The sequence below is a fragment of the Leucopleurus acutus genome (genome assembly GCF_964270905.1).
Source record: "Leucopleurus acutus genome assembly, chromosome: 10".
NCBI classification, from domain to species: Eukaryota; Metazoa; Chordata; class Mammalia; order Artiodactyla; family Delphinidae; genus Leucopleurus; species Leucopleurus acutus.
Genome location: NC_139153.1, coordinates 42451951 through 42467195, shown reverse-complemented (window position 1 = coordinate 42467195; position 15245 = coordinate 42451951). Strand labels below are relative to the sequence as shown.

At 42.1% G+C, this 15245-nt stretch overlaps 1 protein-coding gene across 1 annotated transcript in view; it reads left to right on the top strand.

Moving 5' to 3' along the window:
* The window catches only part of LARS2 (leucyl-tRNA synthetase 2, mitochondrial), a 162136-nt gene that overhangs the window by 103338 nt on the left and 43553 nt on the right, over positions 1 to 15245 (top strand). Inside the window, exons 10-12 of the mRNA XM_082848549.1 lie at positions 7560 to 7664; positions 10468 to 10583; positions 13486 to 13769. Of these exons, the coding sequence (XP_082704675.1) occupies positions 7560 to 7664; positions 10468 to 10583; positions 13486 to 13769 (505 nt within the window). The remainder of the gene's footprint in view (positions 1 to 7559; positions 7665 to 10467; positions 10584 to 13485; positions 13770 to 15245) is intronic.

Genomic DNA, 15245 nt, shown 5'->3' with positions numbered 1-15245 from the left:
CCAGACAGCCATGGGGGTTTGGGCAGTAGGAACTAATAGTGTCTTGCGTACCACTGACTGAGTGAATCTGCTCTCACCTCGCCCTCAGTGCTTGGGGCACTTGGTTTGAGATTCCTGTTGCAGAGAAGGGTGTTCACTTGGTATAACTGGGGACCCTGGCCTTTTTGTTGGCCAAGGGAAGGCCAGGCACCTTCCTTGATAGACCAACAAGTCATCAGTGAGGAAGGGGTAGCTTTCTGAAACTCAGAGGCTCTTCCTAGAGGAAGGGGATATGATCCTGGGCAGGCGAAAAGAACTCACCTGTCATTTAGAAGTAGGTCTCCAGAGAAATGTAAAATTTCTGTAAAAATCTCAGCCTCCTTCACTTTTCATAGACTATAAACTTCAACCCAAAAGCACACCATCTGAATTATTGGAGGTCTATTTAAATTATTTGATTAATAAAATTTTTTGAATGGTGGCATAAAGTTTTTTTTTTTAATTGCTATTCTTAAAATAGTCAGAATGAAAGATTTCCTGATCACATTGGAAAGATAAACAATGTCATCCCAGCTTATCTCTGCTTAGAACTTCTAATTGTTTGCTTAACAACATCAATATTCAGATCAGTTAATACTTACTGAGAGCCTGCTACATACTGAGCGCTTGGGGATGCATAGATGGCCGTTCACAGTCCTGTCTTCGGGGGGCGGAGGCAGGGTCATAGCCGAGGAGACCCAGATGCATATGTAATTCACTGGCACAGGACAGATATCACTTGGTTTCATCTCTTTTGTTGTATATTGAAATGGAGAAAAGACTCTTAAGATTTCAGTGTGTGCTTATAAAGTCCAGTAGCTATCTCTCTCAGTTTTATTTTCCACGTATTCAAAAGAAAGATTGGATTGTTTTCAACTGTTTAGTTTAAAGGGAAAACTTGTTGTTTTTACTTTCATGAGCATTTTGAGATTCCTTGAGGGCTATGTTGGTTAAATAATATCTAAAATTGAAAAACTGAAAAATATAAACATCTGGCCTTAGATTTTTTTCCCATGGTTAATTTGGGGACACAAATGAAAATGAAGTAATAGCAATAGAGGATTAACTAGCCAATAAGTTACAAAAGATGGAGTTCCTGACATGAAAGACACTATATAAATCTAAAACATTTTCATATGTAAGAAATTAAGAAATGATTTTAGCATATGCAGAGAGCACTGTTTTCATGATCATTTGGATATCAGCAGATCTGACTTGGCCTGGTTATTTCCTTTTGGTGCTGAATGGCTCATTCACTTTGTTCTCCCCTCTTTTTAGTAATCTCTGAAATAATTACAAATGGAACACTACACTTGGCTCTAAATTTTCTGATTCTAATTTTCAGAATGGAAATATTCTTTTTGCAGATGTCAATTTATTCAAAGTCTCTAGATTAATTTGCATGTCAAGTCTCTGGATGTTGACATGTAGAATCACTCATTTATGGCCAGTACAGTGCTAGAGTGTAATGCAGTTTTCCCAATGAATTAAAATTACCATATGAATATGGATTTATGCCTCCTTTGGCCTTTGAGGTCACATTTTAAACCTGAACATCTTATCACTAGTGTCATTTACCATTGCCATGTGGCTCAAATCAGGCAAGCAGCTTGGTTTTCCCTCAAATGTCCAGTTTTGAGGATAACTAATGTTAGAGCATTAACTGCTGCAAGTCATGGCAGCACACAGTTGTGACTGAATATATCACTTGCACAAGTTTAAATTCTCAAACATGAGTTCCTGCAGTTGCTAAGTTGATTTCTGCATATTGTCTCCTGAGTTGGCACAAGATGATCAAGGTTCTGATCCCAGATCCATCCTATGACTTAAGGATGGTCATTTCACCTTTGTAAGTTGAGTTTTCTCTGCAGCGCAGGTGATGAGGCTATCGGGCAAGGTGGGGTGGAGCGCTTGGTGGGAACAGAAGGAGCCCTGAGGGGTCTGAGGAGGAGGGTGACACATGTAGACAGGGTGATGCTTGAGTCGCAGAGTAGAGGCAGGAGAGCTGGCTTACCCCATTAGTTAGGGTGAGAGATGGTGAAGACCCTAGAACAGTGGCCATCAGAATGGAGGGGCGAGAACAGCTCTGAGAAGTATTTGGAAGGCTCCTGGGACAACTCCCTGATTTCTGGCCTGGCCGACTGGGTTGCTGATGTTACTGACTAAATGTACGGTTTTTGCTCAGCATACTATAATTGGCACAGATTCCTTTAAGAGAGCAAAAATTAAGGTCCTTCTCTATACAGTTCTTGAAATTGAGTGTATTTACATAATCATTGGCATTGCCTCCTTTTCTCAGCTGACCACCTCTGATTTAAGTCATGTTATGTAAGCTGTGACTTGATAGGAACTAGAAACCATAAAAAGCATCAATAGGGAAATATCATCAGAGTTCTAGAAGCGGTTCTGACATTTCCTGGAGCCTTTTCTTACATTCCTAATATTAAAATATGCAAACCCTAGGGCTTTGGAACCACACATTTCAGCTCTGAGTCACCAGTGGTCTACACAATGTATTTTTTGCCAAAAGGGTAAATGAGGTCTCCCTAATGGGTGACTTAGAAACCCTGTTGTTATTGACATATTAGAGAGAAGCCCCAGAGCACTGAATAATTTATTGCTCCCTATTGTCTTGCCCCGTCTCCATTGATTCAGCATGGGGGTGGGACAAAGGGTAAGGAACAGAATCCTGTGGATAATAGTTTATTCTCAATCAAACTGCTCCTACTAGCATCCTTTCAGCACATGTTAATAGATACTGTGTGGAGGAAAGCTTCCGTGCTCAGGTAACCTGGAATAAAGCAAAAATAAATAGGTTTCTTTGCTTCTGGACTTTTTAGTGCCTTCGCTGTGCTAACGTGCACTGTGACTGTCTATGAGGGGAACGTCATGCAGCTCTCCTCACGCTTACTTGACCAGAGGACCCTGTTTCCACAGAGCATCCCTGGGACCTAGTTGCAAGCAGCACTGCTTTGCTGAGTTATGAACAGAGACTTTGGTCTGTTTTTCCATGGGGCGTGAAAGACCTGCCTTTTTTGCAGTGGGGGCCCTGAGAGCAGAGGGCAGCTTCTTGACTGGAATGTTTCCTTTGTAATTACTAACTATTAAGTTAGTAATCCTTTGTATCTTCTAAAGCATTTAGCTATGACTTAACCCCTGTATGAACTGCTTCAGTTACTTGGGATTTCTCCTTGGCTTCCTGCTTCATGTCACCAGCACATGACTAATGAGAAATGTGGAGAATGCTAGGCCTGGCCAAGAACTTTTTTCTAATTGAAAAACTGTCATAATAGACCTTTTATGTGGGAAAATGGAGAAAAATTCAACCCTTTAATGCAAGTACTCTACTTTTTTTTCATATTTTTCTTGTAATGACTTTATTGAGATATAATTCACATATCATAAAATTCACCCATTTAAAATGTGCAATTCAATGGTTTTTAGTATATCTACAGAGTTTTACAACCATCACCACTGTCAATTTTAGGACATTTTTATCATCCCCCAAAGAAGTCCCATACCCTCTAGCAGTCACCCCCATTCCTCCTATTTCCCCCAGCCCCAGGCAGCCACTAATCTACTTTCTTTCTACATAAACTTTCCTGTTCTGGACATTTCATATAAATGGACTCATATGATATTTGTTCTTTTGTGACTGGCTTCTTTCATATAGTATAATGTTTTCAAGGTTCATCCATGTTGTAGTCAGTACTTCATTCCTTTTTATTTCAGAATATTCCATTGTATATACCAGATTTTATTTATCCATTCATCAGTTGATGGACATTTTGTTTCTTTCCACTTTCCAGCTAGCTGCTATGAACATTCGTTCAGATTTGGGCCAACCCAATATCTAGGAGTAGAGTTGTTGGGTCTTATGGTCATTCTATTTTTAACTGGTTGAGGAACAATCAGACTTTTTTAAAACAGCTGCTCTATTTTACATTCCCAGCAGCAGTACATGGGGGTTCTCAGTTCTCAGTTTCTCCACATCTTTGCCTACACTTGTTATTGTCTGTCTTTTTTATTATGGTCATGCTGGTGAGTGTGAAGCATTATCTCATTGTGGTTTTGATTTGCATTTACCTGATGGCTAATGGTATTGAGCATCTTTTCACATGCTTATTGGCCATTTATATATCTTCTTTAGAGAAACATCTGTTCAGATCATCTGCCCATTTTTTAATTTAGTTGTCTTTATTATTGTAATAATTTTTTATGCTAGATACAAGTTTCTTATCAGATATATGATTTACAAAAATGTTCTCCAGTTCTGTGGGTCTTCTTTTCACTTTGATGGTGTCCTTTGAAACGCAGAAGTTTTAAATTTTGTTAAAGTCCAATTTATCTACTTTTTCTTTTGTTTTTGATTTTGGTGTCATATCTAAGAAACCATTGCCTAATCAAAGATCACAAAGATTTATACCTATGTTTCTTCTAAGAGTTTTATGGTTTTAGATCTTATATTTAGGTCTTTAATCCATTTTTAAATTAAGTATAATTTTTATATATAGCAAAGATAGGAGTTCAACTTTGTTCTTTTGTATGTGTCATAAATCTTTTAAATTCGTGTTCCCGCACACACTTATCTTAAAAATCAGACTGATTCTATCTTTATTTTTTGGTTTTTACTTAATGTGATATCAGAAATATTTCTTTGTTTTTAGGCAGGCTTCCCAATTGTTTTTTTAATCCATACATAATATTCTGTCAACTCAAGTGTATCATAATATCCTAAATCTTCCCTATCATGTTGAACATTTGACCTTTTTCATGTTTGGGCTATTATGGAGACAGCTCTTTGCCTCTATAGAATTACTTCCTTAGGAAACATCCCCAAGAGTGTGATTTTTTTGGTCAAAGTTTATGAACCCTTTTCTAGTTCTGTTTACAAGTTGCTTTAATTGGTTTCTGAAAGGGCTGTATCAGTTTAGAGTGCTGTATTCAATGATATATGAATTTCAGTGCAACTTCACAAACAGTGATGGTACCCTTCTAAAAGTTTTTCTTAACTTACCAGGTGAAAAATAATACTACTTCAAAATTACTTTAATTTCCATCTCTCTTTATAAAAATTAATTTGTGTTTTTAAAAATCTAGGTGATATATGTATATTATGTGAAATTTCAGAGGGTACTAACAACAGCAATGACAGTAGCCTCCTTACCCAGCCACTTTTAATTTTGGGGGGAATTTGTTACTTAGGATATAAGTTCGATGGCTGTGACAGAGTCCTAGAAAAACAGTGACTAAAAGGACAGAAGTTTATTTCTTGCCCACGTGACATGTAGAGTGGGTATAACAAGTCTGCTTTGTGGGGTGGTTGGGGCCGAGGCTCTTTCTGTCTTCCTGCTCTGCCCCTCTAGGACGTTGCCCTTATCTGTGTGTTCCAGATTGTTCTACACTTCATCTGCGTCACAGTAAGAAGGTGGTGGGGGAAGAAGGGCAGCTCCTTCCCTTTGAGAGCTTGACCTGCAAGTTGCTTCTACACTTAACCCCATGGCCATACCCAGTGCAAGTGAAGCTGAGCAGTGCTGCCATTAGCTACGCAGTCATGTGTCCAACTAAACATTCTATTGCTGAATCAGAAGGAGAGACAGATATGGTGTCAACTGGCAGTCTGTTCCACCGCCGTTTCTCTGGTATAGACCGCCACATGTCTGTATAATATGCCTACACTGCTGTCTCTCCATTCACCAGTTCTAGACATTACCTAGTGACTGTTATTCTCACTCCACCACACCTCACTGTCCATCCTCCTAATAACATACCATAATTGCAGAATTTGCAAATGTATACCTATTCTTTGAGAAGGGACCATATGGAATCAGAAATCTGGCTGTCCACTTTGAGGGTGTCAGCACTTCAGCAGCTCCAGCAGCAGGTGCCTTCCAGTCATGGTACCAGGGTGCTGGTTGAACCTCATCCCTGGAGACCCATTTGCATTGCATTTTCACCCTGTCCCCACCGTAACCCTGTCCTGTGCTTCCTGACACCCAAGGTGAAGGAAGATCGGAGCTGGCTTAGATGTTTACAGAGCCTATCTTTACCTCTCTGAAAAATAAATCCTAATTCCTAGGCTTTTTTTTTTTTAAGGTTTTTCTGATGTGGACCATTTTTAAAGTCTTTATTGAATTTGTTACAATATTGCTTCTGTTTTATGTTTTGGTTTTTTGGCTGTGAGGCATGTGGGATCTTAGCTCCCCATCCAGGGATTGAACCCACACCCCCTGTGTTGGAAGGCAAAGTCTTAACCACTGGACAACCAGAGAAGTCCCCTAGGCTTATTTTAACTTTGGGGTTTGTAGAACATATTTTAGATAAATCTATATAAAGTCTTAAAACATAGCGGGTGTAAATAGTAATAGTTCATAAATTATAACTAGTTAATTGCTTATGTTGCAGAAGTACAAATGAACTCACTAATTGTTTACCACCTCTCATCCCTTCTTCCTTTGGGACTTTATTGGGGTCTTCATGCTTCCAGTCCTACATATATTCAGTGAAGATTCATGTGTGTATGGTTTATCTCACTGCTGCAGTAGTTGTAATAAGCTTCATTTAAGATGACGCACTGTTTGGATAATTCCAAATTAAGTGTTTTATTATGACCACATAAATATTGGTCACCTGAGCCAAATATACTATGATTACATTTTCCTTTTTATATAACTTTCTGTTTTTCCTGAAGTTCATGGTGTCCTCATTTTTTAAATTTGCTTTGTGTTCTTTGAATTTCTGACTGTCTTCCCACATCCTTCCAGAAGCTCTTTAAAACTCCTCTCAAGTTTTCTACATATTCCACCCTGTCAGATAATCTATCCATCCCCTTTTTTTCCTGAAGATGCTTCCTGGGGCTCTCTGTCCTGCTTAAATCTGACCTGGTCATCCTCCAGGCTTCTGCATATCTGTCATCCTGGGACTTCTTTCTGTCTCTGCTCTGCAAATGTCCCTACCCTCTTTTCTTTGTTGGATCCTCTGTTTCCTAGATCCCATGTCTGTCTCTTTCTTGATTTACCTCTTCCTTTTGCTGGATCACAACCTCTGGTATCTCCTTAGAAATGGTACATGGGAAGGAACTGTTTTGTCCTTGTATGTGTGGAAATCTCCTCTCTGTTTAGTCATTTTCTCCTTTCCTATCCACTTCCACCTTCAAGTGTTATAGTTTAAAATTTCAGATATCTTTTAGTTTCACCATAGATAGATTGTTGTGCTTCTCATTCTTCTGTATACTTGAGGTACTTTTCAAAAGGAAAAGTGGGTGGTGGGATCATCTTTACTCCACCATCTGGAAAGTAAAAATGCCATTTTCATGTCTTTGGTTAGGAGTGCGAATGAATATTTTCATTTTTTTGTTTAATCTTTTGATTCTCCACTAGTGTGAATTATCTGTTAATACCTTCAAAGAACAAATTCTATAATAATTAGCACAAAAACACAGAAATTCTAAAGCTTATTTTTCTCACTTGTCTCCTCTGAGATTCAGATGGTGTTAGAGTCCCAGCAGACTGGCGTCCACAGTTGTTTGCTCTCATTTTCAGATTGCCTCACGCCCGTGACAGCTGTGAACATGCTCACCCAGCAGGAAGTCCCTGTTGTCATCTTGGCCAAAGCTGACTTTGAGGGCTCTCTGGATGCAAAAATAGGTAAGTAGCCATTAAAATGTAATCAGGATAGTGTACTTAGCAGGTTTAAGATCAAAATCCTAGCCTGGAAGAGCTGACTATATATTCCATGATCTGTTTTGCCTCTTTGTAAAAATGAATGTCCCTTCATTTCATCATCTCTTATTTAAGCATCATATTTTGAAAACATATCAAGTATATTGCATCTTGCTAGTTGCTACTGAGAATAATGAAAAATGTCTGGCCCATGGATTTTGCCAGTAGAGCTAGTTGGTGAGACTTGCCTATACAATGTGGGGAACCATACAACTCAGATGAAAATCCAATTTCAGAATTCATAGAACCAACAGCAACTGCTGAGATGGGTGTTCAAAGCACACATGATCGATGTGGGCTGGGTTTTTGGTGAAGGCTTTGTGGAGGAGGTGAACTTCAGCTATGCAAGAAAGGGATCGTGAAATAGCAGTAAAATCGAAGTCATATTTAGAGCTGTAAATTGGATTTCCTTGGCGGCCTTACTCATTCCTAAGAGTTCTAACCTATCATCACCGAACAGGAAGTCTGGGATTGAACCAAGGTGTGAGACCTAATCATACCCCATCCAAGACCTGCCCTCAGGGTAGACCCGAGCAATCTCTACAGCTTTCCTGCTGTAGATTCCAGCCAGTCTCCAATGTGCCAGAACCTGCGGAGGAAGTTATTTCCACACTCTGTATCTCCTAGCACACAGAAGAAATAGCATTGCTTATTGAAATCATGGTTTTGCTCACAATTCTCAGATCCTTCTTTGGCAAACTGATTTGAAGAAACATCAACACAGAAAACAGATATTAAGCCACCCAAGTCATTCTCCTCTGACAATTTAAACCTAGAAAGTATGTTCCTTAAAGGAAATAATTCCTTCTATTACTTTAATGCATTTTATAATTAGTAAAATTCATTAATACAACCAGCCAAGATAAACAATAAAGGAAGCTCTTGTTGATGTGGCTTTTTTCCCTTTTTTTGTTGTTGTTGTTATTTTAAAATATTAATTTATTTATTTTGGCTGCGCTGGGTCTTAGTTGCGGCATGAGGGATCTTTTAATTGCATCGTGCAGACTTCTTAGTTGCCGCACGCAGACTCTTAGTTGTGGCCTGCAAACTCTTAGTTTCAGCATGCATGCAGGACCTAGTTCCCCACCAGGGATCGAACCTGGGCCCCCTGCACTGGGATCGCGGAGTCCTACCCACTGGACCACCAGGGAAGTCTCCCCTTTTGGTATTTTGAGTCAAAGTACTAACAGAATATTGAGAGTTCTGAAGGATAAGGGAAAAAGAAAAAGGAAAATCTGATTTTCTTGGGTATGCATGGAAAACCATTTTTCCTGTTGTCTTGATTTCCCACACTTCTGTAATTAATGTTTTGTGAATTATTGGCTCTTGGCCTTCCAAGAAGAACAGAAACAAAAGTAAACAAGAGTTAAAGTGGTGTTTTCACCATCTCACCTGCATGTTACAAATAGTTCAGATTCTACTGAGCCCCACATGACCAACACAGTGGTCCAGAGTGGTCTTTATGTGATCAAATAAATTCTGTGGTTACAATGTCTCCATTCGAAGATTGCTCCTAGTTACTACAGACCACAAACTTTTGGAATGCAGTAAATGACTTTTTTCCCTTCTTGACCATGAACACTTTTCAGCAACCTTTATTGCTTGCCATTTGTCCTCACCCTTCAGTATCCTTCAAGTCCACTCTGAGAGTTTATTTGCTTCATTAGATGCTTTTCGTCCATAATCTCAGCTGGAACACTGCAGAACTTTCCATCATACCATGGAGTTTTCCATCTTACCAAGGAGCTTTAGAATGTGTGTCCCAAACATTAAATCACCCTTTTAGGGCAGCATTCCAGAGAGGTTGTTCATGGACATCTGACGTAAGCATTTTGTGTATTACCCTTAGTTTTATCTCTCTCAGTTGCTGCGTGATGTGTAGTGTCCACAAGGATGTCAGCAGTCTTGACAGTTGACCCTACAGCAGTTCTCAACCAGGGGTGATTTGCAGCAGGCAACATTTGGCAATTTTAGAAACATTTCTACTGGTAGAGACCAGGGATGCTCTTCAACATCCTACAGCACACAGAACAGGCCCCCCAGCAAAGTTCAGAATGTCAGTAGGACCCAGGTTGAGAAACCCTGGCCTACAGAACCAACAACTAAAAAGCCTGTTTGTATTAATTAGCTGAAGCTGAAACAGCATGCCTTGGCCCTCTGGATGAGTGATTTACTTACATTCAACTCCATCTCCTCAAGGGCATATGTGGGTTGAAGAAGAAATGTCTGTTCAGAACGTACTGTTGCCTCTGGGAACAAAGCATAGTTTGAAGAAACACATTGGCCAGCTTTCCACTTACTGACCAAGCGGATTTTTCTGGGGCACTAGGAGCTGCTGGAGGAGTCAGCCCTGCTTCTCAAGAGAACTCCACTGCCCTGTGTCACTCAAAAGAGACACTTCCCCAGATGCTTGTGATTTACTATTTAAGTGACAGAAGCACCCAAAATTGTATATTTTAGAATTACAACTATTTTTTAAAAGAAACTAAGCAATGGAAAAAGACTTACGGGAAGTAGTGCCAATATGGTAAACTATTGTGTTACGGTAGTGAGTTTCTCCAAGCCTGTTCTCCATTTTCCCAATGAATATGATGTGGTTTTATAATTTCTGTGACTAAAATCTTTTAGAGTCTCCCTTGAGAAGCTAACGCTGAGTGTCGGTGCTGTCAATTATTTTGTGATTTGGCCATTTGCAAAGGAGACGTTTTGTGTTTCTTCCCCTAAACAGGAATTCCCAGCACCAGCTTAGAGGACACTGTCTTAGCCCAAACCCTGGGCCTGTCGTACTCTGAAGTCATTGAAACCATGCCAGATGGCACGGAGAGACTGAGCAGCTCTGCGGAGGTTGGTGCCTGTGGAGGTGGCCGAAGAACTTACTTATAAACTCAGGGCCTTGACATGAGCTTGATGACACATTTTCCTTTGGGTGCAAGTTACAACCTATCATTTCATTCATACCCACACCAACAGTCTTGCAGCCTCGTTTCTTAATCTATGAAAACAAAATAATATTCTTTTTCAAGATCTAAAAGCTTATCAGCTCCAAGTTGAACCTGATCCTAGGATAGTGTGGTTATCGAAGGAACTAAACTTTATTTTGTGAATCTTCTGCTTAAGAAAAATGACCTCTTCCAGGGAAACTGATTCCTTGGGACAGGTGACCAAAATTGGCTGTTCCTTTTAGAGATCTCTGTTCTCCCCAGATTACTGACTTATTCCCACCTAAAGTTTGACTCATTTTTAGAAATCAGCAGAGAAGTTTTGAGTCATGTTTATTTGGTCAAGGTTGTCTCTTGCTAGGTGGTAAGTCTGGCAGGATTTGAGCTCAGCCTTGATACCGAACTAGGCCAGAAATTATGATGGGGAAGGTAGGGTGAGGTGGGAAGGGGGAAGTGGGAAATGGCTCAGACAGTGATTCTCCAACTTGAGCACACACCAGTATCACCTGGTGGCCTTGTTAGAACACAGATTCCCTGGCCCCCATCTGGAGATTCTGCTTCACAGTCCCTGATGCAACTGAAGAATTTGCATTTCTAACAAGTTTCCAGGTGATGCCACTACTGCTGTTGATCCAGGGACCACATTTTGAGAATCCCTGGGTTAGAACTTTGCCACCCAAAGTCTGGTCCCTGGACCGGCAGCGTTGGCATCACTTGTTAGAAGTGTAGACTCTCAGACCCCACCTGGTCTAGTGAGAACCCCATGTGATTTGTGTGCGCATTAAAGTTTGAGAGTTCTGGTTTAGAGCACTCTTTCTTAAACTTGGCTGCCCTTTGAGAACACCTGGAACGTTTTGAAAAATACTGATGCTTGAGTCCCACCCCAGATATTCTGATTTAATGGTTGAGGGAGTGGAGAGGACATGGATCGGACATCAGGAGAATTCAATGCTCCCCGGGTGATTCTAATGTGCAGTAGGGCCTAGGAACTCCTGGCTTAACACAGTGATTGCAACCTGGCCATGTCTCAGAATCACCTGGGAGATGCTTACTGGCCCCACCTGGGTGATCCTGATTCCATTAGACCTGAAGATCCAGGGTTTTCAGGTTTGGAACTACCTGGCTATAGGATATCATGTATATAAAAAATAAGGGAATAGCCAGGTTTTTTTTTCCTGTGTAAGGAGTGGCAATGTTTTCTGACCTCATGTTTGTGCCTTCACTTCATAAATTATATACCCAGACATGAGTTATGTTTTAAGATACTGAACCTTAAACCCTTCTTAAGACTGTGTGTGAGCAGGTTTCTTAGATGTAGAGCAGAGCCAAGCCAAGGTGCCAGAAAGGAGACCCGGATAACCCTCTGCAGGGTGAGAAAGAGGACAGTCATGGCCAAAATTAGTCTTATGAATTAGCCAGAAAAATGCCCCCTCCTTAGTATAGGACTGAGCATTAATTACGCTCCCTGGCTTCTTTCAAATAGCTTCAGGTGGTCTGTTGAATCCTCTGGTGGCCTAGACTGAATATCTAGACTGGAGGAATTCTTTCAATGGATGGAAGGAGAACGGATGGTGAAAGCCTCCATGAGCTTCTGGGATGTGAAAACAGTAATGCATTGAGAAGATAGACTTTCAAGAGAGCTTGTGATCACCTGCACCATAATTACATGATAGTGGGAGTGTAGGACAAAGAAAGTGCTCTCCCAGAGTGTAAGTGGTTCCTTGGTAGAGAGCTCGGTCTTCAGGACATTTCAGACGCTTAATGGAAAAGGCTGCTTTTGATAAACATAGCTGTACTTTCCTATTCTTTATGCCCCGTGGCTGTAAGCTCATTGAGGTTAGGGGCAGATCAGATTTATCTTTGTGCTCCCAACGCCTAGCACAAGCCTGGCACCTAGTAGGTTTGCGGTACACCTGCACTGAACCAATTCCAAGGTTCCCACGATCCCCTCGTTGGCAAGCCATGCTGGCCCGATTCTTATCATTAGTTTGGTCCTCTCAAAAGTGTCCGGTGGGGCTTCCCTGGTGGCGCAGTGGTTGAGACTCCGCCTGCCGATGCAGGGGACACGGGTTCGTGTCCCGGTCCGGGAAGATCCCACATGCTGTGGAGCGGCTGGGCCCGTGAGCCATGGCTGCTGAGCCTGCGCGTCCGGAGCCTGTGCTCCACAACGGGAGAGGCCACAGCAATGAGAGGCCCGCGTACCGCAAAAAAAAAAAAAAGTGTCCGGTGAACAGAGAATTCCTCTTTTCTGCTATGAGTGTCCTGCCCTGCTGTCTCTCACATGGGAGCATTTAAATACAAAAGGGGTGGTCCTTCAAGCTGAGGCCTCAGTTTGTTCCCCTGCTTGCCCGAATTCCTTCGGCTCTAGGATAATATGGAACTTTTCTTTTCTGGCCACCCCTGTCTCAAGAGGGGAGCAGTCATTAAAATAAATGTGCAGTTTTTTACTGGCAGCTGAATGCTGATATTTGCCTCTCTCTGTAGGTGCCACAGGGCTCTGGTGATAAGGAGAGCCCCAAACCAGAGCCCACAGTACTCTCAGGGGCCCCCCAAAAAGTGTTAATTTCTTTAACATCAGAAGAAAAAAGTGAACTCTTAAGGTCAAAAATTATATTCATCTTTATTCACCACTGTCATAAAATATAAGTTTTAATACTGTAAGGAGGAAGGTGCCCACAAAGGCAACAGAGAGTCACAATGTGGCCCTGCACAGACCACACAAAAAATGGCAATCCAGGGTGGTGGCATCAGGGTGGCAGCTCATTCTTACCAAGGGAGGAACGCGATCTCTCTCCTTCCCCTCTCAGTTCACAGGTATGAACCGGCCGGATGCATTTCTAGCCCTGACTCAGAAAGCCCGGAGGAAGAGAGTGGGCGGAGAGGTGACAAGTGATAAACTGAAGGACTGGCTCATCTCTCGGCAGCGGTACTGGGGCACGCCCATCCCCATGGTCCACTGCCCGGCCTGCGGTCCTGTGCCCGTGCCTCTGGAGGACTTGCCTGTGACCTTGCCCAGCATCACCTCTTTCACTGGCAAGGGAGGCTCCCCACTGGCCTCGGCTTCGGAGTGGGTGAATTGCTCCTGCCCTAGGTAAGAAACCACGTTCCCCAGCTGTGACCATGTCTGGTCCCAGACTTCCACTTGGCTGGAAAGAATAACATAGGTCTTAGGTCTTTTGCTATCTTTGAGAGAAGGGGCTGGAATCTGGGGCCCAGCCCCTGTGATGAGCGCCCCGTCCTCTCTTCTGAGCTGGTAGAAGCAGCAATGTCAATTCATATCTTTCCCAGAAACAGCTGATCCAACTGATGGAAAAGCTACACATTTTCATGATAGCTTTGGAAGAGACCACTTTCCTCCATTTTATATTCCAAAGAGCATCTCAGAGGTGAGAGAAAATGCCTTACCGTTTTCCCACATAGTGACTGTGATAACAGTGGGGATTTTATCACAAGTAGCAGAGTAGTAGTAGCTACGAGGACAAGTATGCTCAGGGGGTCTCATTCTTTAATATACTGAAACATACCATATCTCATTTCTTCTCATTTTGACAGTAGGATTATGTTTTCCTGTTAATTCACTGGCATGTCTCACATGTGATTTTTATGATACCATTCCAGCTGATTAAACAAATAACAGATACCAAGCTGTAATATTTCCCTTCTTCCTTCTATGGAAAAGCAATTTTTCTCTGCCTTATAGATCATGATGGGGTTGTTTTAAAATAACTTAGTCCTCTTAGCATCTCTAGGTCAGTAATTAGGTAACCATGTAGTGCAAGTGCATGGCTCAGAATGGGGAGTCAGACAGTAATGGCTTCAAGTCCTGGCCCTGCCTCTTCCCTAGCTGTGTGGTCTTGGGAAAGTCACTTAACCTCTCTGAGCTGTGATTCCCTTATCAGGAGCTAAAATAACCCCCTCGAAGGGATTTCAGAAGACGAGAATTAATGCATGTAACACTGCAGAGTGACACCTAGCAGACACTCTGTGACTGGAAATGTTAGTGCCATCCTGCCCGGGCCTGCCAACAGTCCGCCCAGGTCCTCACCCAGGCGGTTCTGAGGTTTGAGATGGGGCTTGCAGTCAGGAACATAGGAAGCTCTGGGCCATTTTAGGGTATCACCCTCTTTGTTGATAAGCAGTGACAAAGGGTTTCCCTGCCGGAGACATCAGCAGCCTTCAGCCCGCCAGTTGTGGCAGCCCAGGGCCTTGGTGGTGGGGATAAGTTTTCCTACCTTGGCTGCAGATTCCTGGAGGGCAGAGCCCAGGACTTGGTCTTGGTCAAGTCTCCCTGATGATTCTAATGAGCACGCAGGGCTGAGAGCCACTGAGCCCATGTGGCCAAGCGGGACAGCATGGTGGTAAGGACCACAGGCATGAGTCCAGCAAAGGTGGATTCCTTACCCTTGAACTCTAAGACCTTGAGCAGATTTCTTAACCTCGCGGAACTCTAGTTACTCAACTGCAAAATGGGGACGTGAGTAGTGTCTACCTCATAATCCCCAGGGTTACTAGGGACTAAATGAGATAATGCCCATGAAGCATTTGGCTTAGTGTCTGCCACCCAGTG